This window comes from Mustela erminea, chromosome 20 (genome assembly GCF_009829155.1).
Source record: "Mustela erminea isolate mMusErm1 chromosome 20, mMusErm1.Pri, whole genome shotgun sequence".
Taxonomy (NCBI): domain Eukaryota; kingdom Metazoa; phylum Chordata; class Mammalia; order Carnivora; family Mustelidae; genus Mustela; species Mustela erminea.
In genome coordinates this window covers 39327359-39350311 of record NC_045633.1, presented here as the reverse complement: position 1 = coordinate 39350311, position 22953 = coordinate 39327359, and the positions used below count along the sequence as shown (strand labels likewise).

Here is a 22953-nt window from a genome sequence, read left to right as displayed (position 1 = left end):
AGGAAAGGAGTAAGGGAGTATGAAATCAGCATTTTGCAGTCGTCATAGTAAGAATCGACTCAGACAGATTCCATCAATGGATGCTAAATCTGGGGTGGAGGAGAGAGTTTCCTGAGGAGCAAATTGTGAACATGATCTCAAATTAATCCCCGCAGCTAATTAATTGATTACACATAGAGAAATGGTGACCATGTAATTGTGGGAAATGGACATTGTGTGCCTCTAGATATGATGCTCTGAGAAGAACATACCATGAATTATGACCTATTCAAGCTAAAAACTTAAAACCCAAATGCAGTCACGAGGAAACAGCGGAAAAACCCAAATTGAGGGGTATTCAATAAAATGACTTGCCTATAGTCTTCAGAATTGTCAATATGATGAAAACACGGGAAGGCTGAGAGTCCTCAGAGGTTAAAGGAGGCTAAGTGCGCTTGACCACCAAGTAAAGACGTGACCCTCCGCTGAATCCTGTGTGAGAAAAACACACACCTTCTCCAGGAACGATAGCACAGTGATGTAAAAGCATGTTCCGTTACTAGGAACCATGCGTATTAAGGGCTAAAGACCATGATACATACAGTTTACCTGAAACAATTCAGACAAAAATAATACTGAGGAGCAAAGTGTTACAGTTTTGTGAATCTGAGTACGGGGTATAAAGAAATTATTTTTTAAAGATTTATTTATTTATTTAAAAGATTTCGTGTATTTATTTTACAGAAAGAGAGAGACAGAGAGGGAACACAGCAGGGGGAATGAGAAAAGGAGAAGCAGGCTTCCCGCCGAGCAGAGAACGTGACGTTGGGCTCAATCCCAGGACTCTGGGATCATGACCTGAGCCGAAGGCAGCTGCCTAACCAACTGAGCCACCCAGGCGCCCCTAAATTTTTATTTAAATTCCAGTTAGTTAACATACAACATAGTAATACTAATTTCTGATACAGTGACTCAGCACTTCGTGCACACCCTGTGCTCATCATGACACACGCCTCCCTCCCGCCTCCCCTCTGCTAACCATCGGTTTGTTCTCTGTGGTTAGAGTCGGCTCTTGTTTTGCCTCTCTCTCTCCTTTTTCTCCCTTTGCTTGTTTGTTTTGTTTCTTAAATTGCACGTATGAGTAGAATCATACGGTATTTGTCTTTCTCTGGCTGACTTATTTTACTTAGCATAATACTCTCTAGATCCCTCCATGTTGTGCAAATGTCAAGATTTCATTCTTTTTATGGCTAATATTTCATTGTATATATAGGCAGCATCTTCCTTATCCATTCATCAGTCAGTGGACACAGGTGTTTCCAGATTCAGCTGTTGTCGATAATGCTGCTTTAAATATCAGGGTGCACATATCCCTTTGAATTAGTATTTTTGTATTCTTTGGGTAAATAACTTCCAAAAACTTCCATAACTTCCAAAAAATATCTTCCAAAAATAGTGGTGTGATGGCTGGATTGTAGGGTGTAGTTCTATTTTTAACTTTTTAAAAAATTCATTTATCTGTTCGATAGAGAAAGCACAAGTAGGTGGAGTGGCAGGCAGAGGCAGAGGAAGAAGCAGGCACCTCACTGCGCAAGTCCTTGTTAAGTTAAGCAGATTCTCAACTGACTGAGCCCCCTAGGCACCCCAGGAAGACTTTTTAAATGGAGTGTGTGGATGGGGTAATGAAAAGCTTGATACTCATGGCAGATTTGCGATTCTTGAATATAAAATTATTTATAATATTATTAAATATATAATATTTTAATATTAAATATAAATTACTTATATTATGTGACATGTAATATATACATATAGTATATATACATACATTATATAATGAACACTCTACATGAAAAATTTTCTGTATTAAAACCTTAAGTTGAGGGATGCCTCCGTGGCTCAGTTGGTTAAGCCACTGCCTTCAGCTCAGATCGTGATCCCAGAGTCCTGGGATGGAGTCCGGCATCAGGCTCCCTGCTCAGTGGGGAGCCTGCTTCTCCCTCTGCCTCTTCCTGCCACTCAACCTGCTTAAAACCTTAAGATTAGGAGTTGAAACGCAAGGCATCTGGATCCTCACCAAAATGTGATACAGGAAAAGTTATTCCTTTCTGTCTTCCCTTCTGAATATCCATTGGGCCTCATCACCTTCCTCTGTACCTGAACTCTGGCTCCTCAGTTTTCACTCCATAATCCAAACTTCGAACTTCTGTTCTGTTACTGGGGAGTTGGTTTTTAGGAAGGTCAGAAACAACCAAGTGACGGGGCACTTGGGTGGCTCAGTGGGTTAAAGCCTCTGCCTTCGGCTCAGGTCATGATCCCAGGGTCCTGGGATCAAGCCCCACATCGGGCTCTGTGCTCGGCAGGGAGCCTGCTTTCCTCTCTCTCTGCCTACTTCTCTGCTTACTTTTGATCTCTGTCTGTCAAATAAATGAATAAAATCTTTAAAAAAAAAAAAAAAAGAAACAACCAAGTGTTAATTTTAATAATTTGTACTAATTAATACTAGTGAGTAGAATTAATCTTGATTTATTTTTTCTTTTGTATTTTAAGATTTTAATTTTTTTAAAGATTCTACTTATTTGAGAGAGTGAGAGTGCATGCCCAGGGGGAGCAGAGGAGGAGGTAGAGGGACAAGCAGGAGTACAGCTAGCAGATTGTGCCAAGCACAGAGCCTGACGCAGACCTTGATCCCAGGACCCTGAGATCATGACCTGAGCGGAAGCAGGAGTCCCATGCTCCCCCAGCTGAACCACCCGGGTGCCCCTAAGATTTTAATTTTTTTAAGAGCAGTTTTAGATTCACAGGAAAATTGAGAGGAGGGTCCAGAGATCTCCCGTATGTTCCTCGCCCCCACACGCACAGCCTCTCCCGTTACCCGCATTCTGCCCCAGAATGGGAAGTTTTGTGCTACGACTCATGAGCCTGCATCGACACATCGCCACCATCCACAGTCTGTAGTTTCCGTTGGGTTCATTCCCTCGTGGTGGTGTGTATTTTGTGGGTTTGCACAGTATAGAATGACTTGTATCTGCCATGATGGGATCATACAGAACATCTTCACTTACATTTTATTTTCATTAACATTTTGAAGGGCTTTCTAAACATCAAAATTATCTGTCTTTGAAGAGAAGTGTTTGTTGGAGGGGAGAGTATACACAAGCAAAGCAGGAAGGGGATGGCTAATGTCCCCCTACCCTTGGCTGACCTCCAGACCTCCAGAGTCTTGGGGGTTGGTGTTCCTTTGAAGAATTAACCCCCCTTTTTTTGGCAGATGCCCCTGTTTATCCTTGGTAATATTCCATGTTTGGAAATTTACTTTGTCCAGTATTAATAAAACCACTTAAGCTCTTTTTGTTTATTTGGGTGGTATATCCTTTTTATTTCTTTAGTTTTTTTTTTTTTTTTTTTTTTTTTTTTTTTTTTTTAAAGATTTTATTTATTTATTTGACAGAGAGAGATCACAAGCAGTCAGAGAGGCAGGCAGAGAGAGAGGAGGAAGCAGGCTCCCTGCTGAGCAGAGAGCCCGATGCGGGACTCGATCCCAGGACCCTGAGATCATGACCTGAGCCGAAGGCAGCGGCTTAACCCACTGAGCCACCCAGGCGCCCATATTTCTTTAGTTTTTAATATATTCATGTCTTTATATTTAAATTGGATTTCTTTTTTTTTTTTTTTAAGTGGATTTCTTGTAGACAAGTTATATAGGGATCATGGCCTATTCAGGCTACTTACATTAGTAAAATTTTTGATAACGTGGTGTGGAATCTTACCCTCTTGCTCTCTGTCTTCTATTTGTCCTATCTGGACTTCGTTATCCCCTCTTTTCCTACCCTTTTATTTATTTGTTTTTGTAGATTGTTTTTTATGATTGCATCTTTATTTTCACTATTGGCTTATTAGCTGTATCTCTTTCATTTCTCTTCTCCTTCTTTCTTTTTTTTTTTTTAACAAAGTATGTATATTTTTATTTTATTTTTTAAAGATTTTATTTATTTATGTGTCAGAGAGACAGGGGGAGAGAGCGAGCGAGCACAGGCAGAATGGCAGGCAGAGACAGAGGGAGAAGCAGGCTCCCTGCCCAGCAAGGAGCCCGATGCGGGGCTCAATCCCAGGACGCTGGGATCATGACCTGAGCCGAAGGCAGCCGCCCAACCAACTGAGCCACCCAGGAGTCCCGTCTTTCTTTCTTTTTAAAGTGGCTGTTTCGAGGTGTAAAAAATACCTTTTAACTATTCGGCCTTCAATGGTGTTATCCCAGTTTCTATATAAGACCCTCACCAATAGTATTCTTGGATTTCTTCTTTCCTCCCTTCGTGCTGTTGTTGTCATAGATTTTACTCACCCATATGATACAAATCCCACTATCTATTATTATTACTTTAGTTTAAACAGTTAGTTGTCGTCAAAAAAATTTTCTTAAAGATTTATTTGACAGACAGAAATCACAAGTAGGCAGAGAGGCAGGCAGAGAGAGAGGAGGAAGCAGGTTTCCTGCTGAGCAGAGAGCCCGATGTGGGGCTCGATCCCAGGACCCTGGGATCATGACCTGAGCCGAAGGCAGAGGCTTAACCCACTGAGCCTCCCAGGCACCCCTAAAAATTTTTTTAAATAAGAAAATGATTTTTATTTTGCCATTGCTGATGTTCTTTTTCTGGGTGCTGGGACATGAATCAATCCCAGTCATGTCTGCCTGGGGTGGTTCTGCCTGGTTCCGTATGCAGTCATTGGTAGTTTCTAATTTGCACATGCAGTGCTCAGTCGTAGACTTAGGGAACCCCCCGCGTGGTTATCTGGAATTTTTTCTTTGCCGCCCCGTCCTCTCATTTTGCCATGCGGTTTCTAGGGACTTTGGCCTCCCTTAGCTCTAAATGCTCTTTCCCCAGTTCAGTGGTCTGCTAGACTGTTTAGCCTCCCCCTGTGCTATGGCCTAAAAATTCTCCCTGCAGTGAGCTGGGGTGCTTGTAAGACTTACCACTCTGTCGATTTCTCTCATGAGTTCCTCTCCCATCTGCCTCTTGACCAGGGTCTAAAAACCACGATTTCATCTATTTTTTCTGATGTTCTAGTTGTTAAGGCCATAGGGTAAACCCAATCCCAGTTACTCCATCGTGACTAAGATTGGAATTAATAGTTTGAGTGAGGGATTAAACTCTTAAGTATTAAAGAGCTTTTTCTAATCATACAAGGGTGTTTGGTTTTCCATATTGGTAAAAAATATTTCAGAAAGGATGTTGCCAGTTTTTGTTTTAAGTTAAATTGTACCTGATTTATTTACTTGCTTAAAAAGAAAAGTAGTACATTCAGATGTCTCCAAAATAAAAGGTGTGTGGTCCCTTACCCATCTGGTTTCCAGCCACTACCACCGTCATTCTCCCCATATGCAGACAACCTTCGTCATTAATTTCTTGTGTATCCTTATGTGCTTTTGTTTTCAGTGTAGACACGGGTATTTTCATGTACTGTGCTCTGTAGCACATGCTGTCCTTTTTATTTTTACTTGAGCATTATGTATAAGAACTTTTTTTAGTATATTAAAAATATTTTATTTTTATTTATTTAATTTATTTATTTATTTTAAAACATATATAGTGTTCCATTTTATGGATTAAATCACAATTTATTTAGTCCCTTAGTGGTAGATATCTGTGTCATTTTTAGTCTTCTGCTGTTACAAGTAGTGCTAAAATGAGTGGCCTTGTACATACTTCATTTTGTACATGTGCAGTTACATCAGTAGGAAATTTCTGAGAAATGGAATTGTTGGGTCATAGGATAAATGTATTTTTAGTTTGATGGTTATTGCCACATTGCTCTCCATTGCACTTGGATCATTGTACATTCTCCCCTCCACAGTGTGAGAGCCTCTCCCTTCCTCAGCATCAGGTCTTGGTCTCTTTGTTAATTTTTAAAATGGCATCTCGTGTAGTTTAATTTGTTTCCTACATTTAAGGTCCATTTATGTTTCCTTTCTGTGCAGTTAGTATTCTCTACCCATTTTCCTGTTGAACTGTTAGATTTTCTTCTCTTTTTTTTAAGGTTGATTGATTTATTAGAGAGCACATGTGCGCAAGGGGCAGAGGGAGGAGGGAGAGAGACTTCTCAAGCAGGCTCCCTGCTGAGGGTGGAGCCTGACGTGGGGCTCGATCCCAGGAGCCCAGGTCGTGACCTGAGCTGAAGGCAGCCGCTTCACCACTGCGCCCCCACGTGCCCCTTAACTAATCCAGTCTTCTCTTAAAACTTCAGTGACGCCGCGTCATTAAAATGTATCCCAGGTACTAAAGTTCAGAAAGTGGAATTACGCAAAGTCACTGTGAGAAAGCAGGTAGTAAGTCGATTTCCGTGCCTTCCAAAGGTACTTTGCTTTCATGGGGTATGAGGGAGTTTACTTCGTTAGAGCTATTGAATTAGCTGAATTAGCGCAGTTCAAAGTCAGGAGGCTCAGAATGTGGTCAGAGATCAGGGGCTAGTTCACGCTGCCTGGTAGCACTGACCTCGATGGCAACCCTCTTATTTTTGTTCCGGAAAGGTCCCATTTTCCTGTCAGTGTACTAATTTGAAGAGGTGAAGGAGCTGTGTGGCGGTGGATTAGACGCGTGTTGTCTGTTCTGCTTGCGGCCTTTGCTGTACGTTCTGTCGTGTTCACTGCGCTACGCTGGGTGCATCCGTTCACTTTGAGTAGTCTGACTTGAAAACTGAATGGTGGGAAAATAATTGTTAGCCTCCACGTCAACAGATTAGCCTGTTTGACAAGTAGAATGGATTTGGAAGAGTTACCATAAGTATTGTAACATTTTTTCCTACTGATTGTTATGTTATTTGCGGACTAGCTTTGTAAAATCATGCAGTCTTTGAGAAAGTTCAAGACAGTAGTGCTATTTCATATTTACAATTAAGTATGTAGATCAAAGCATGATGTATTTTGGTGATAAAATATTAGTAGAACCACTTTTATTTGAATGGAAATTTTATATACTTTTATCTGCTTGTACATCCTAGTCATAAAATAGATTTAGCTCACTTTAAGTGAAGTTGTCCAAATATTTAAACATAAAGTAATTTAAATTTAGGTTTCACTTTGACTAAGCATAATTTAAGTAATTTAAGTAACATACTTTAAGTAATTCCATGCATGGATCTTCTATGTAATGAAACTCATTCTGTTTAATTTTCCCAGCAGAAATTCAGGAAGCAAAAGCTCCCAGTCCTTCCATAAACCGGCAAACCAGCATTGAGACGGATAGAGTGTCTAAAGAGTTCATAGAATTTCTCAAGACCTTCCACAAGACAGGCCAAGAAATCTATAAGCAGACCAAGATGTTTTTGGAAACAATGCATTACAAAAGGGTAGGTTGAGAGTAACCACTTAGAAACATAGAGTTTTGGTTTTAGGAAAGGTCTTAGAGACGATCTAGTGTAACCTTGTCACTTTATACCTGGAAAAATCAAGACCCAGAGATGTTAAGTTACTTACCGAAGAAATGTCACTGAGCCAAGTGAAAACCCAGCTCCCAGGCTAGTACTTTTCCACTGCAAGTCAGTGTGTTTGGGTCATCTTTGCATGGAAAGTCTGACATTGAAGCCACTTACATTGTGTACTTTAGTAATAAGCCTTCCTAACCGGTCACCTTGCAAGTAATACAGACGGACGAGAGCAGAGTAGACCTCGAACTCAAAGTGACAGTTGTTAGACCAAGTAGTACTCACGTCAGGGTGTTTTGGTTTTGTTTGTTTTGTGTTTTGATACAAAATACTCTCTCTGCTCAAGTAGAGAAGGGAAAGCTAGAATTTAGATGTGGAAAGGGACCTTAGCAGATACCCCTTTATTTTATAGATGGGGAGATGAGAACCAGAGAAGGTAAGTGACTTGTCAAGGTTACACGGCTGCATATTCTGCCCGTGTCAGAGCTAGAACTCGTGCCTTCCACACGTGTGTCCCAACCCATAGTTTCTAAAGTGTAATGTCAGTTGCAGTAATTCGTAAGACTACTTGTAAAGGGACTCATTTTTTAAACAATGATCAGTTTGTTTGTAACATTCTTCACCCATTAAAGTCAGAATTAGCACGAAAGGCACCTTCTGTGAAGTGAGGGGGTCTTGAGAAGAGAAAGGGCGTAAAGAAAGCAGCGAGGTGATAGACAGCTTGGCTGTGTTCCAGCGTGGCCAGAATCACTAGGCTAATAAGCCGTCATCTTCTGCCAGAATATTTTTTAAATACCAAATTCAGTTAGAAAAGGAGAAAAGAAGCTTTTTTGTTTTTTTATGTGTAGTTACACTGAGAATAAGTAAGCAGACCCCCCCCCTTTTTTTTTCTCGAAGTATTTGTAAGCAGATAGTAACATTTAAGGAAAGCACAGATCATTGATGTCTTGAGTTAGAAGCACTGATAGACTCTCAGTAGGGACACAGCAGAGCTCATGTGGTTGCAACTTCAAGTTTTTAACCAGAGGTAAGAGCTGAGGCTTTGTGGTTCTTTATCCTTCTGCCCGCACGGTGTTCTTGGGACATCCTGCTCGCCGGCCTGTGCTACAGCACATACAGCGCGCACTGGGTGATGCTGGATGTCGGAGGCCCGTCCGCCTGCTCGATCGGCTCTTCTGAGCCAGTTTATTCATTCTTCTTTTGCTCAGACTGTAGTGTGCTCTCGTTCTGTAATAATTAGTTGACTTGTGACTCAGTGCACGAAAGTGAAACGGTAATTAAGTGGTGTAGATGCCATCTTGCCTGTTTTCAGGGTCACTGACCCCGGAGAGCTGGGTCGGGCCTCAGACTGCTTGCGTCTGAAGGGCCGGCTTGCAGCCTGTTCTGCGTGTCTGCACGAGCCCTGAGTGTGCGCTGGCTGAGTGGCCCAGGCTTACGTCAGGCGTGTGCAGTATCTCGCACAACACCTCGCCTGCACCTGATAAGGAACAGGCGTTTGTTCAACTGAAATGTCCCTGGAGAAGCCCTTTTGCCTTTGGCTGCAGGCTACATGTCTTTTCAAGTAAATGAAACGGTTCTTATACCGGAATGAACCAGTCTTAACTAACTGGCTTCAGATCACTTAATCATTTAAGTTTCTAAAAAAACTTTGACTGGGTCCAGCTTGGGATGGTTGCGGTGAGGTAATGAAGTGCGTGTTAGTGGAGGTGCCCTCTGTGCTCCGTTCACTGAAACTCCAAACCTTAACTTGGGCTTAGATTTAAGACTCGAAAAACCTTAACTTAATGTTATTCTCACCAAGTAGACTTTCCAGTCATGTTACTCTAATGACCTACACAATATGAAAACTCATTCTTGTATGTTTGAACCCACTCTGGTGACATTGCCATTAACTGGTAGGTTTTTTTCAAAAAAGATTTTATTTATTGATTTGAGAGAGTTACAGAGAGAGCACAAACGGGGAGGGGCAGAGGGAGAGAAGCAGACTCTGGGCGGCGAGCCCAGCTCAGGGCTTGGTCCCAGGACCTGAGATCATGACCTGAGCCGAAACCAAGAATTAGCGGCTTCAAGGGAGCCACCCAGGCACCCCAACTGGTAATTCTTTCTACTGTGTCCTACAGTTGTAGTCTTCCCAGCATTTCTGAGGTCCACAACAGTGAGCCAGTCTTGCCCATATCTTCTTCTACTACATGAGTGTTTTCTCCAGTCCTGGAGTAAGCCCATGGCGAGCGGCCTTTTCCACGTATGGATCAAGTCTAGAAAACCAAATATTTACAGAATAGCATTAAAAGGATTGGGGTTTTTTTCCCCAGCCATTTTATCTTTGTCATAAGACACCTTATCTGTAGCCAGACTTTTTTGTTTTCTTAATTTCCTCATTCCAAAGGGTGTCTTTCTGGGCTGCAATCTCATTTGGGTCCTGCGTGGTTTTTCATGCCCAGTGCACTAACGCAGCACGGCGCGTCCCCGTCCCAAAGATGCTGCTGTTTGCTAAGACTCTTCGGAAGCTCGTTTATTTTGCCATTTTTCCTTTTCCATTAATCTTATTAGTTATTTAATATTAATACATGTATTTCTTATAGTTCATTTTCGTGTTCTTTAGAATAAGAGAGTTGTGTTTATTGCAAACCGGATAGGCAGCTACATTAACACAAAGTTCATTTATATTTATGTTATTATCAAACACTTTTCTTTTTTTTTTTTTTTTTTAAGATTTTATTTATTTATTTGTCAGAGAGAGAGGGAGAGCGAGCGAGCACAGGCAGACAGAGTGGCAGGCAGAGGCAGAGGGAGAAGCAGGCTCCCTGCCGAGCAAGGAGCCCGATGTGGGACTCGATCCCAGGACGCCGGGATCATGACCTGAGCCGAAGGCAGCCGCTCAACCAACTGAGCCACCCAGGCGTCCCTCAAACACTTTTCTTAGAACTCATCTTAGCAAGAATTTGAATTTTACTGAGAAGATGGCTGACAGGGGTGGCGTATGCAGAAGAAGCTAAGAAGAATTTGCAGGGTTTCGTTTTTTTAAACTTATTATCATTACAAAAATAACTAGAATTTAAGAATCTCACTGTAAGAACAAAGCTTTAAATAGGCCTAAGAGTAGCCACAGATTCCAGGATGTATATGGTCACCAAAGAAATGAAGGGTGTATAGGTTTCTTTTGTCCTTTGAACAAAACCTTATGTGCCCAGGGTAATTTAAAATATTATAGAGACCCAACCAGATGTTAAGCTTTTCTGTCATAACTAGAAAATCCTATTTTTTTTTTTAACTTAATGAGATCCTTGCCAAAAGTGAAGACCTTTTTCGCCACAGGTTTATTTATATGAAAACATTTTCAAAACACACACAAAACAGACTGCAATTAAATAAAAAAGATACTTTTGCTGCTCAAATTGTTTCAATCCTGCCCTTGTTAATTATTAATAAAGCCTTTAATAATAAAGTCTCCCCTGTTCTGAAAGCATAGCTTGTATTACCCTCGACTTCCTGAAAACACATGCCCTTTAATTTACTGGATATTGAATTAAAGCTCTTTAATAAGTGAATTTTGTGGGTTTCTCAGTGCAGTTTTTTAAAAGATTTATTTATTTTTTAGAGCGAGGGAAAGAGAGCAAGGGAAGGGGCCGAAGAGGGAAAGAGAAACCGAAGCACGCTCTGTGCTGAGTCCAGAGCCCGACACGGGGCTCACGACCCTGAGATCATGACCTGAAACCAGAGCCGGAGTCGGAGGCTTAACCAGCCACACCACCCACGCATCCCTCTCAGTGCAGTTTTTAAAAAAGATCTCTCGGGGCACCTGGGTGGCTCAGTGGGTTGAGCCGCTGCCTTCGGCTCAGGTCATGATCTCAGGGTCCTGGGATCGAGTCCCGCATCGGGCTCTCTGCTCAGCAGGGAGCCTGCTTTCCTCTCTCTCTCTGCCTGTCTCTCTGACTACTTGTGATTTCTCTCTGTCAAATAAATAAATAAAAAAATCTTAAAAAAAAAAAATAAAAAATAAAAAAAAATAAAAAAGATCTCTCTACTAGCAGTCATTCAGATGTGCTTTTTCCCTTACTATAGAAGCAGTCAGACACAGTGGAAGACTTTTTACTACTTCCGTTGTTTGTTCCCAGCCGTTCTTCCTATAAAATTCTGATGCTATTATATACATAAATTTAAAATTTCTCCCATATTAATTCTCTTGAAAAACTGTTTTTCTAAACCTGAGAAAGGAGAAAATGAGTTTAAAATGTGGCTATATCTTCATTTGCGTTCTCTTTCTCAGAATAGAGAGATAGATGTCCTTCTGTGCCTTAAAATGTCCTCACTATTCTAAACCATATGTATGTGCGAGTTTTCCCTGCTGTGCAGTTACTGCTAAGAGAGCAGAAGTATGTGTCCGAGACAGAGAAACTTTAATTAACAAGATGGGCTTTAAATGTGGTAAGAAAACTGGGGAACAGGGATGGGGGAGTAACCCCGGGCACATTTCAGGGTCAGGAGCACAACGGACGAGCAGTGAGGACAAGCGACGGGAAAGCGCCTGAGCTGGTACAGTCTGTGGATCATAAGAACTAAAAGTAGATAAAAGGTCGAGTTGCTAACTGTGAAAGTGGTGAATGAATAAAATAAGAACATACATAGAATACAATGACATGTAAGAGAATTTTTTTTTTTTTTTTTAAAGAGATCACAAGTAGGCAGAGAAGGAGGCAGGAGGGGGAGGGGGAAGCAGGCACCCTGCCGAGCAGAGAACCCGATGCGAGGCTGGATCCCAGGACCCTGAGATCATGACCTGAGCTGAAGGCAGAGGCTCAACACCCCCCCCCCCAGCCACCCAGGCGCCCCTGTAAGAGAAAATTGAAAACATTGTGGAGTCGAACCATGATGACTCGGTCGGTGGGTCTGGCAAGACAGGCTCCAGCTTTGGCATCGCCTCTCGGGCCTCTCCTGTTGTGCTCAGCCACGAGACAAAAGAACAGTGGCCGGAATGGAAGGGAGAAGGGGTGGACATGAAACAGAAGAGAGATGCTTTCTCTATGGAGAAGATGCTCCTGGAAGAGAAGGTCACGTTAGAAGAGCGACTAAAAGAACCTGTGGAAGCGTAACAGCGAGGCTTGGCAGATACAAGAACTTGTTGCACAGGAGCCGAAGCTGGTGAAGGAGGCAGAATTATGTGGTATTTTGTAATTCTGCAGGGACTGGCTAGAGGTTATAGGCATTTGGGGGAAAGCAACGCAGTGTGTGTTCCAGAAGGAAAACCAAAGATGATAACCCTGTAAGACCTCCAGAAGAGCCTCGTGATGCCTGAAGTCCACATTCCGAAGGTGCCAGAAAGCACAGCTGACTCTCACTGAGCCAGTTGTGGTCCACGTTTGGCCCTATAGGTGTGAGGCGTGGTTCTGCCTTCTTGGTGGAGGGAAGGAGCTGGGCTGGGCGGTGCTCCTTAACAAGCTGAGGTACAGGCTGACGCACACACCAGGCCAACCCTGGTGGGCGTGGCGAGAGAAGCGTAACTGCCTCTTAACCAGCCGCTGTAGCTCTTGAAAGGCATCTTTTCTTATCTATGAGTATTTTTGACCTTTTCCCAAACCTTGTTAGACAACCCGAGTGGCTAAAACACGCAATTGCACGGATGAACTCTAATTCAGGAGTCTGTTCATTGATTTTTTTAAGATTCCATGTTTCATAGTGGCACATACTCAGAGCAGAGGCCAGTGGGACACTACTCGGCCTCCGGAGTATCATGGAGCAGCTGTACCTGCTCAGTCTCTGGTGGCATCGAGGTATCTTAGACGAATACGGTGTCTTTGGGAGTTCTGTGTGGTTACTTGGCCCTGCCTGGCTGCACTGTGGTTTTGCGTCTCACTGTAGCATGTGAGTTACCAGAATACTTCCCCCAATACCTATTGCATTCAGTGAATGAAAGACAAGAATTTAAAGATTTTTCTTGCTAAAGAAAATTTAATGATGACCTTTGTAAAGAACATATTTGGGCTCATTAGTGATTAGTAACCAACCAGCTGCTAGAAATGATCAACTATTGGCTTTTCTGCAGAGATGTGGAAGGAACACATGTACCTGAACAATTCCCACCACCTTTATATTGCCAGTAATTGACTTTGACAAAAATCAGTTACTTTTGTCCTGTTTTGTTCCTCTAAATGTAAAAATGTTTCAATCTGTGTTCAGCTAGCTACTAATGACATTGGGGTATTCCCGATGAGATGAACTATCAAAATATGAAACCATGTGCTTGGTCTACTGGAGATGTTAATTTTAATATTTTACTTGAGAGGATTAAAGGCCTAATATGTTTGTTTTCCTAAAAAAAAAAAAATTATTGAAGGCAACGGGAACCAGCAATTCAAAAAATATGAACATCAAAGCTAACACCTAAATAAATCCAAAAGTTAACTACAGTACAAAAGAAATTTAACCCAGGAAACAAATCATGGAATCCCAGATTCTGAAGATGAGAGTTTTCAGATGGACAATGAAGAAAACACAATTAAGGAATAGTCAGTTTTCAAAACACATGGGGGAAAAAAAAGATTTCAACCAATTAAAGTATACAGAATACCTCTCAGTAGGGACGCCTGGGTGGCTCAGTTGGTTAAGCAGCTGCCTTCGGCTCAGGTCATGATCCCAGCGTCCTGGGATCGAGCCCCACATCGGGCTCCTTGCTCGGCAGGGAGCCTGCTTCTCCCTCTACCTCTGCCTGCCATTCTGCCTGTGCTCGCTCTCTCTCCCTCTCTCTGACAAATAAATAAAATCTAAAAAAAAAAAGAATACCTCTCAGTATTCAAAGGAATTCACCTGCTTGTCAAACTTTTAAACTACAAAGGAAAAATTTCTAGGAAAAAAAAATAACTTCACATGCAGACATAATAGAAAAGATGATCCCAGCAATAGCTTAAAAATACTTAAGAGGTTCATTTACGTGGCTAGATTGATTTTTCTTAGAAAACTGAAAAAACATTTTGGAATTTTGTAGAATCTAAAAATTTACCAACACAAACCTGACATCACTTAGCTCCTTTGACAAGAACTGTGAAGGATCTGAGATTTTCCCTACTTGAAAGTTTACAAGTTAGGCTGCCACCATTTTGTGGATGCGGCAGAAGACATGAGTCTCCCGGGTCAGAAAAGAAGGCCAGTTTATGACTCACAGCAGTGGCCGTATCAAGAGTGTATCAGCAATTGCAGCAACTTGTTCCCATGGGCCTGCAAAGACCAGTAGTGCCTGTGCATGCAGGGAGGAACGTTAGATACGAGGATCTTCTATAATGGGCGGAGTGCTCGCCGGACCTTCCCCTCGCATGGAATACTGTCTTTATTAAAGTGGGCAATAGACAATCTGTCCTTTTACTTGAGGGAGGCACGATCTCCGTCTTCCGAGGATAGCTCTGTATAGCTGTCCTTGAAAAGATGGTGTAGAACAAAGGCAGTCCAGGGCTCGCCTCACAAGATACGCAGAAATAGAAGAGATCTTTGTAGAATTGTCTCCCGGTGTTCTTACAGTATTATAAAGGGAGGGCGATGATGGACGGTCACATTTATTTATTCTTTCTCTCAGCTAATTGAGCACTAGCTCTCTGCCTGGCTCTGTTGTGGGCACTGAGGATATGGTGGTCAGCAGTGCCCTTGCGGAGCTCACATTTTAGTGGAGAAAAGAGAATAAACAGATTTGTAATACAGTACAGTGCTGTAGGGCTAAGTCCTACAAAGAATCTAAAATGAGATAAGAGGACAGAGTGGCAGGGGAGTTAGTTATAAGTATAAAGTAAACACCGTAATGAATTGTAAGTCATGCAGTAGAAGGAGAGATCTACAAAGATCCTGCATAGAACAGAATCGCCGTGGTTGCGTGGAGCAGGGGAGGAGCAGGAAACTCATTGCCACTAGTCAGAAGGCCATCACAGTGTTTCTAGTAGAAGTGAGTGCTGGTAGTAACCGGAAGGGTCCATGTAATTTGCTCTAAGCGTTGAGATTCGGTACTTAGGAATGTAGCCATGTCTCAGGCGCCTAAGTACAGGAAAAGAGCAAAAACAGTCTGTTGTGGAAGTTTGTAAATGGAAAGAAAGCAAAATCTCAGCGTCATGAAGGAAGAGCATTATTGTTAAAATGCGAAGGGAATCCCCCATATCTTAAAAATAAAATGAGATTTACAGTTTTAGTAGTGAAGAGGTCTCCTCCGACAGACTCCGTATTGATAGTCCTTCTGTTGACTGAAACCCGCTCTGCTGACGGGATTTGAGGAGGTTTGCGGAATGATTTGAAGTAAGAGTCAGAGAAGAGGACCATAATTCGACGGTATTTAGAATTCATAAACATGGGCGCCTGGGTGGCTCAGTGGGTTAAGCCGCTGCCTTCGGCTCAGGTCATGATCTCAGGGTCCTGGGATCGAGTCCCACATCGGGCTCTCTGCTCAGCAGGGAGCCTGCTTCCTCCTCTCTCTCTCTCTCTCTCTCTCTCTGCCTGCCTCTCTGCCTACTTGTGATCTCTCTCTGTCAAATAAATTAAAAAAAAAAAAAAACTTTAAAAAAAAAAAAAAGAATTTATAAACATGTTCTTAAGGACATGTTCCTCGTGGAGCTGCTGCTGCTGATGACCCACATGGACGTCCAGGCGTAGTAGTAAAACTCGCTCTCTGAAGAAGTAATACCAGGGGACTTAAAAATTGTTTTGGTCCATGGATATATTCGTCTGGTGATCTAAGGCTTAGAGAATTTACCGTACAAATTTTATCGACTGACTCATAGTGAGGGCTGATAGGAAACAGAAGCTTGAAGTCTTATGGGAAGTAGAGGCACAGAGAGCAAGGCCATGTACGGACAGACTGAGCGTGTCTGAGCGTGTCGAGTCCAGTCGTGCCTCCTCGGTGACGAGCGGCAGTGGATCTGCGGGAGTTTACACCCAGGGCGTGAGGAGACATTTTCTCGTGGGCATTGCTTGTCACGTCACTCTGCACTCCCGCGGGGTAGTGCGGAACACGAATACTTACTGCTCTGCTCGTGCCTGTTGAGAGAAGATCGTAGAAGGTAGAAGGAATGAGACGAGTCAGAGATTCACCACATGCGCCATGGCACTTTGTCATTCTGGCTTACAATTTTCATAGAATATTGTAATTACTTACTGGCATTCAGTCTTCCCATTCAGGTTGAGTGCTCTCGGAGCATTTTATTTATTTTTTTATGTTTGGTGCAGTGGCTGGCAATTCCAGTCATGCAGCAGATGCTTTCAGAGTGGATGCAAATACACTTTTCATGAAATTCAGGAAAATCCAGGTGTACTAATAGGGGCATAAAATTAGCCACAGGACAAGATAAATTTATAAAATTCAGTTGCAATATGACATGCCAGTGATAAAAGCTAAAGAGCCGAGCACAGTACTAAAAAATAGTTGCTTTTAAAGGTACTAGCAATGAATGGCATTAAATGTTAATAGCACTCTAATAAGGAAAGTTAGTTCATAGCTCAAAGAATTAAAAGACTGAGGATTGTAAGAAAACTTGAAATTACGATGTTACATTTATTCTAGAAACAAAAAACATATATTCTTTTTGTGAGGTGGGGTGGGGAGCATGAATTTGGTGGAAGAGATTTCTAAATCTGGCCAACTTTCCTAAAATGAAAGACATAACAAGTAGGTGAGATTTTGATTAAAAAATTAAAATGTAGGGGCGCCTGGGTGGCTCAGTGGGTTAGGCCGCTGCCTTCGGCTCGGGTAATGGTCTCGGGGTCCTGGGATCGAGTCCCGCATCGGGTTCTCTGCTCCGCGGGGAGCCTGCTTCCTCCTCTCTCTCTCTCTGCCTGCCTCTCTGCCTACTTGTGATCTCTCTGTGTCAAATGAATAAATAAAATCTTTAAAAAAAAAAAATTAAAATGTAGGACAGCAAAATAAACCAGGGATTCCAGAAATAAATTCGGTTTCTCAGGAGCCAGTCACGTGACAGCTGGGGTAGCGAGGGGCAGTGTGGCTTCACCACCTGCCGCTGACGAAGACGGGGTCTGTATGTCGATGACCTCCTGTGTTCCGTGCTCTGCGCCCACACCTCCTCCAAAGAAAGAGTTAAACATGAGAAAACTTAGAAGTAAATTAACAAAGTAGATTAGGATATTTATTTCAACTGTAGGTACTTATTTCTGTGGAGAAATTTGGAACAGTTCCCCCCCGCCAAAGAAGGTAAAATGTATTTTTTTAAGTTAACATATAATGTAGTGTTTGCCGCAGGGTACAGGTCTGTGACTCATCAGGCTTACACACTTCACAGCACTCACCATAGCACATCCCTCCCCAGTGTCCATAACCCCACCCCCTCTCCCTACCCCCCCAGCCCTCAGTTTGCTTTGTGAGATTAAGAGTCTCTCATGGTTTGTCTCCCTCCCAATCCCATCTTGTTTCATTTTTCCCTCCCAGTCCCCTGCCCTGCCTCCCAGATTCCTCATACCCGAGTAGAACAGTTTTCAAGGTGCAGCTGAACTGTTAAAGAATTATTCTTAAGGACCAGTTAAAAGGTTTAGTGGCATTAACTTTTTTGAAAGCTGTGTAATGAAAAGTAAAAGATAAAATGGAAAGTAGTACTGGGAAATTGTGGTGAATATAAAGAAAAGCTTAAGATTTTAAAATGTGTAAAATTTACTTAGTACTGAGTTCTCACTAGACAAGGGATCGATCTTAATTCAACCAGGTCGCTCTTACGTAAATAACTAGTTAAGAAAGCACAGGACTTGCTTGTCCGAGACCTCCGCAAGCCCTGTGAGACCCGCAGAGTTACTCTGACTGAGGAGATGAGGGACACCTTCTTAGAAGAGGGAGGTGTGAACGGAGCCTTCCCTGGGCAGCTCTTGGAAAACGGAGAGCAACAGAAGTGCGTCAGGAAGAGAATGACTTTGTGGTGCTTGAGATGCGGGCAGCTAAAGCAGAGCCTTAGGACCCGGTTGCAGAGGAAGCGGGGCGGGGGCGGTGCTGGGCGCAGACTGAGGCACCATCCCCCGGACGGATGGATGGACAGATGCCCTCGGTGCTCCGCTGCTGATCCAATTGTCGTGCCCTGGTCTGAATCCGAGGTGACCAGTGGGCCTGGTGTGTAGGACAGATTGGAAAGTGAGGTCAGGGTTGGGGAGAGCAGCTCTGCTCGAGATGAGGGGTGACGAGAGCCCAAACCGGGCAAAGATGGGGGGGGGGGGACAGACACTGTAAAGGCAGCAGGGGATGGTCTGGACCCCATGGCATACTTTGGGATTTTTTTTTTTTTTTTAAGATTTTATTTGACAGAGAGAGATCACAAGTAGGCAGAGAGGCAGGCAGAGAGAGGAGGAAGCAGGCTCCCTGCCGAGCAGAGAGCCCGATGCGGGGCTTAATCCCAGGACCCTGAGATCATGACCCGAGCTGAAGATAGAGGCTAAACACTGAGCCACCCAGGCGCCCCATACTTTGGGATTTAAGCTGGGGCAGCTGGGTCTGCGCGCTCTCCCCAGAGCTTCTCCCCAAGCCCTCGCTGGTTGCTTTCCCCGCCCTGCACGCGGCTGTCCAAGACTCAGCCCTGTGGGATTTGTCCCGGGCCCCAGTCGTGCCCTTCTGCAGTGACTTCTTTAAGAAAAGCCTTGGGAGAAATTTCTGGGTTTGGTGTTAGAATTTCATCTGAAGAGTTAGTTTACTTTTACATTTCGGACCCCCAGTTACGGGACCGGTTTTGTCTTAGTGATGGTTGCTAGACCATGTTGGAGGCCGATGCCTGGGCTGACTCTACCTCCATATCTTCGAGGACGGTGCTTCTCTGTTGCTCCCAGCTCCATGCTCTGGTCTCGCCGTGTTTTGTTTTCATCTAGTTAACTGTGCTGAACTGTGTTGGCATTTTGTGTAGATCGTACTCTTTAGGAGAAAATAGGGAATAAATACACATATTGTATGTATATAACCAGTAAACCCAAAGGGAAATTATGAAGCTCAGTGGCGTAGAGGCTGTAGAGAAATCAACACTCGTGTGGCTAACGGCCGGACACTGGCGTTTCCGAGGATCGCATCTAGCAGCAGATACTGAGAGCCATAAAGTTCATATTTACTAAACTCTTAGTGTCACTCTTGAATATGCATCACCAAGAAATAACCCCAGAGAGATAGTCCACTTATGCTGCCGTACATGGTAGTGAGAAAGAGAAGGAACTCGGAGGCACAGGGTAGACGGGTTCAGTAATTCACCTAACACAAGGGGTGTGAGAAAGCCCCCAGCAAGGACTACGTGGACCCGATAAATCGAAATGTACATAAATGTGTACATTATCAAGGATGTGCATTATACCCATGTAAGAAAAATGTACTTATCTGTGAATACATATTATGTACACACACACACACACACACAGAAGTATGAGGTCATGGGAGTTGTAAGTATTGGGGTTTTCTCCTCTGCAGAGTTGGTATAATTGGTAGGTACTTTCGAGATTACATCAGTTACGGAGTGGGTTCTGGAAACTTCGTAAAACTGAGAGCTTTACGCATGATCTTTCTTGAGCTACCAACAGCCTCTTTGTCCCTTTGTTTTCAGGATCTAAGCATTGAGGAACAGTCAGAGTGTACTCAAGATTTTTACCAAAATGTGGCTGAAAGAATGCAGACTCGTGGAAAAGGTAATGCTCTGTTCGCCAGCTGTAAAGGGATTGCTGGTAATTGTACAGAGTCTGACTGCTCTGTTAGAGCTTTCTCTCTTTCTGATGGCCTGACTGGTTTGCCAGCTCCGTCCTGTAAACAGCTCCACCGACATGCTGGTGGCTGGTCTTGTCCTGAGAGGGCCTTTGAATGCCACCAGTGTCACTCCAAAGTGATTACAGCAGTTGGGTAGTTTATTAAACGTTGTTTAATCATCCTGTTGGGGTAGGGGTAGAGTCCGTTAAAACCCCGAAGGAGGCTTCTACACGAAATGCCCATCTTGGAATCACCATTTTGGTGAGTCATTTTTCATGGTGATACATTCCTCAGATGGCTGGAGGGATGGAAAAAATTTGAGAATCACTGACTTAGAGCTTAGATTTTTATTTTATTTATTTTTTTGTAAATATTTTATTTTATTTATTTTTTTTTTTTTAAATTTTTTTTTTTTTTTTTTTTTTTTTTAAGATTTTATTTATTTATCAGAGAGAGAGGTGGGGAGAGAGTAAGCACAGGCAGACGGAGTGGCAGGCAGAGGCAGAGGGAGAAGCAGGCTCCCTGCTGAGCAAGGAGCCCGACGTGGGACTCGATCCCAGGACGCCGGGATCATGACCTGAGCCGAAGGCAGCTGCTTAACCAACTGAGCCACCCAGGCGTCCCGGTTTTTTTGTAAATATTTTAGAGCTTAGGTTTTTAGTACATTTTCTTGAATTTGTCTTCCATTGGTGTTGGGTTTTAGGATATACGTAGCATGTCTGTCTGAGAAATAAGCCCCACGGCGCATCTCTAAGAGCTCTCCAAGGTTGTACAGTAAACCTCAGGAAAGTGGAAGTTCGCTTTCTGCCGCACAGGGAAAGGGAAGGCTGTGCAGACCTCTCTTTCTTTCACCCGTCGCCCTTCCCTTGAGCTTTTATGTCCGTTTGGATATTCCAGTGCCTCCCGAAAGAGTTGAGAAGATAATGGATCAGATCGAAAAGTACATCATGACTCGTCTCTATAAGTACGTGTTCTGTCCAGAGACCACCGATGACGAGAAGAAGGATCTCGCTATTCAGAAGAGGATCAGGTAGCGGGTTGCTTCCTCTGTCTCGTACGTACTGCCTGCCAGCAGGGGACACACTTGGATTTCAGAACAGGATCAGGTAGCGGGTTGCTTCCTCTGTCTCGTACGTACTGCCTGCCAGCAGGGGACACACTTGGATTTCAGAACAGGATCAGGTAGCCGGTTGTTTCCTCTGTCTCGTACGTACTGCCTGCCAGCAGGGGACACACTTGGATTTCAGAACAGGATCAGGTAGCCGGTTGCTTCCTCTGTCTCGTACGTACTGCCTGCCAGCAGGGGACACACTTGGATTTCAGGCCTTGACAGCGACCAACAGCCAAGGTACCCACCATCCGTAGCATCTCCGTGGCTTCGGGGTGTCAGAGGAAAAGCATCTGGTAGACTGTAGGACGGAACACCCGAAAACACGTGCTTGCTTATCCGTCTGACTCCAAGCAGCTTTAGAAAGGAAGCAGATCTGATGTTTCCGATTGTTTCAGATCTCCAGAATTTCCAAGGAACGGGGGGAAATGTCATTCTTTTCTCATTTCATTATACTGTCTTGTCAGGCAAGAAGCTGTGAGTACCCACACGAAGGCGGTAGGCGCCACTGTTCCTCCTCGCTGTCACTCATTATTTAGCTGTTCTTCTGCTCACAACTTGCGCTCACACTGGGTTGACGACACTCCCCAAAACGCTCCGTCTTCCCTGGCAGCACAGTGAGCCCCAGGGCTCTGTATTACCAGTGGCAGTGAAACCTCTAGGAAATAGGCCATCAGATGTGGGAATGGGTCCAAGACTGGTCGTGCTAAGGTGCTTCTGGAGGAGGGGGTCTCGGAATCCAAGGAGGGTTCCTTGACAGTGGGGCTGCTGAGTGGTAGACTATCTTGATGTGTCACGGCAGAAGCAAGGAGTTGGTGTTAGGAAGGTGGCACGTGGAGCCCGAAGGCACTAGGTGGGCCTTGGACTAACGAGTGGGGTGGGAGCATCCGTCAGTCGGAATCCCTGCCGTGAAGATGGGGAGACCAGGAAACTCAGGGATCCCAAAGGGGGCGACTCATGCTTGGTGACCTTTCTTCACTTGTTCTGCTCTGCCTCCAGAGTTGAGGGTAGAGCCCCAGTGACATTACGGTCATTGACGATGGAGAGAGGGAGCGGCGGGTTCTTCTCAGATCTTCAGTCTCGGATCACTTCTGCTTTTCCTGTGATGAGAGAAGCCTCATTTGAGGGTTCTGGTCACTTCGTCTGAGCTCCTGCTACGTTCAGGGGCAACGTCAGAGCTCCTGATATGCTCGGGCCTAGGATTGCCTCGTTAGTCCGTGGTGCCCCAATATTTTCTCTTAACTGAAGGAAATAACAAGACAAATGACTGTGGTCCATTCTTGGAATTTTTTTTTATTGTCTCTCCCTCTTTGTAGAGCCCTGCACTGGGTCACACCTCAGATGCTTTGTGTCCCTGTTAATGAAGAAATTTCAGAAGTGTCTGATATGGTGGTGAAAGCAATCACAGGTCAGTGACACGGAGAGCTTTTCTGTCTGGATGTTTACCCCTTGAAGCTGACGTAAATCCATACAAGACAGCGAAGTGTTTCTAAAATGTAGACTGCCAGAGACATACTGAAATGTGGTAAAAGCCGCTTGTAAGTGTGCTAGTTTTATGAGTTTGGACCATTCGTTTTAGCAGGTGAACGTTTCCTCTGTGCTTTCTCTGACCAGGTCTCTCATTTCGTGGGCCTTGAACCAAACTGAGGTCAGATGCAGCTAGGGCAGATTTCTTGCCTTTTTTCTTTTCTTTTTTCTTCTTTTTTTAGAGTGAGAGATGGCGTGTGTGACTGGGGCAGTGGGAGGGTGGCAGGGGGCAGAAAGAGGGTGAGAATCT

General features: G+C 43.8%; 1 protein-coding gene across 4 annotated transcripts in view; it reads left to right on the top strand.

Annotated features, from left to right (window-relative positions):
• Positions 1 to 22953, top strand: part of RABGEF1 (RAB guanine nucleotide exchange factor 1) — a 53961-nt gene that overhangs the window by 23246 nt on the left and 7762 nt on the right. For 3 of the 4 annotated variants that reach the window (XM_032328378.1, XM_032328377.1, XM_032328379.1), the window contains exons 4-7: positions 7154 to 7323; positions 19932 to 20013; positions 20966 to 21098; positions 22493 to 22584. In XM_032328378.1, the coding sequence (XP_032184269.1) occupies positions 7154 to 7323; positions 19932 to 20013; positions 20966 to 21098; positions 22493 to 22584 (477 nt within the window). The remainder of the gene's footprint in view (positions 1 to 7153; positions 7324 to 19931; positions 20014 to 20965; positions 21099 to 22492; positions 22585 to 22953) is intronic. The other variant, XM_032328380.1, reaches the window with a different exon arrangement.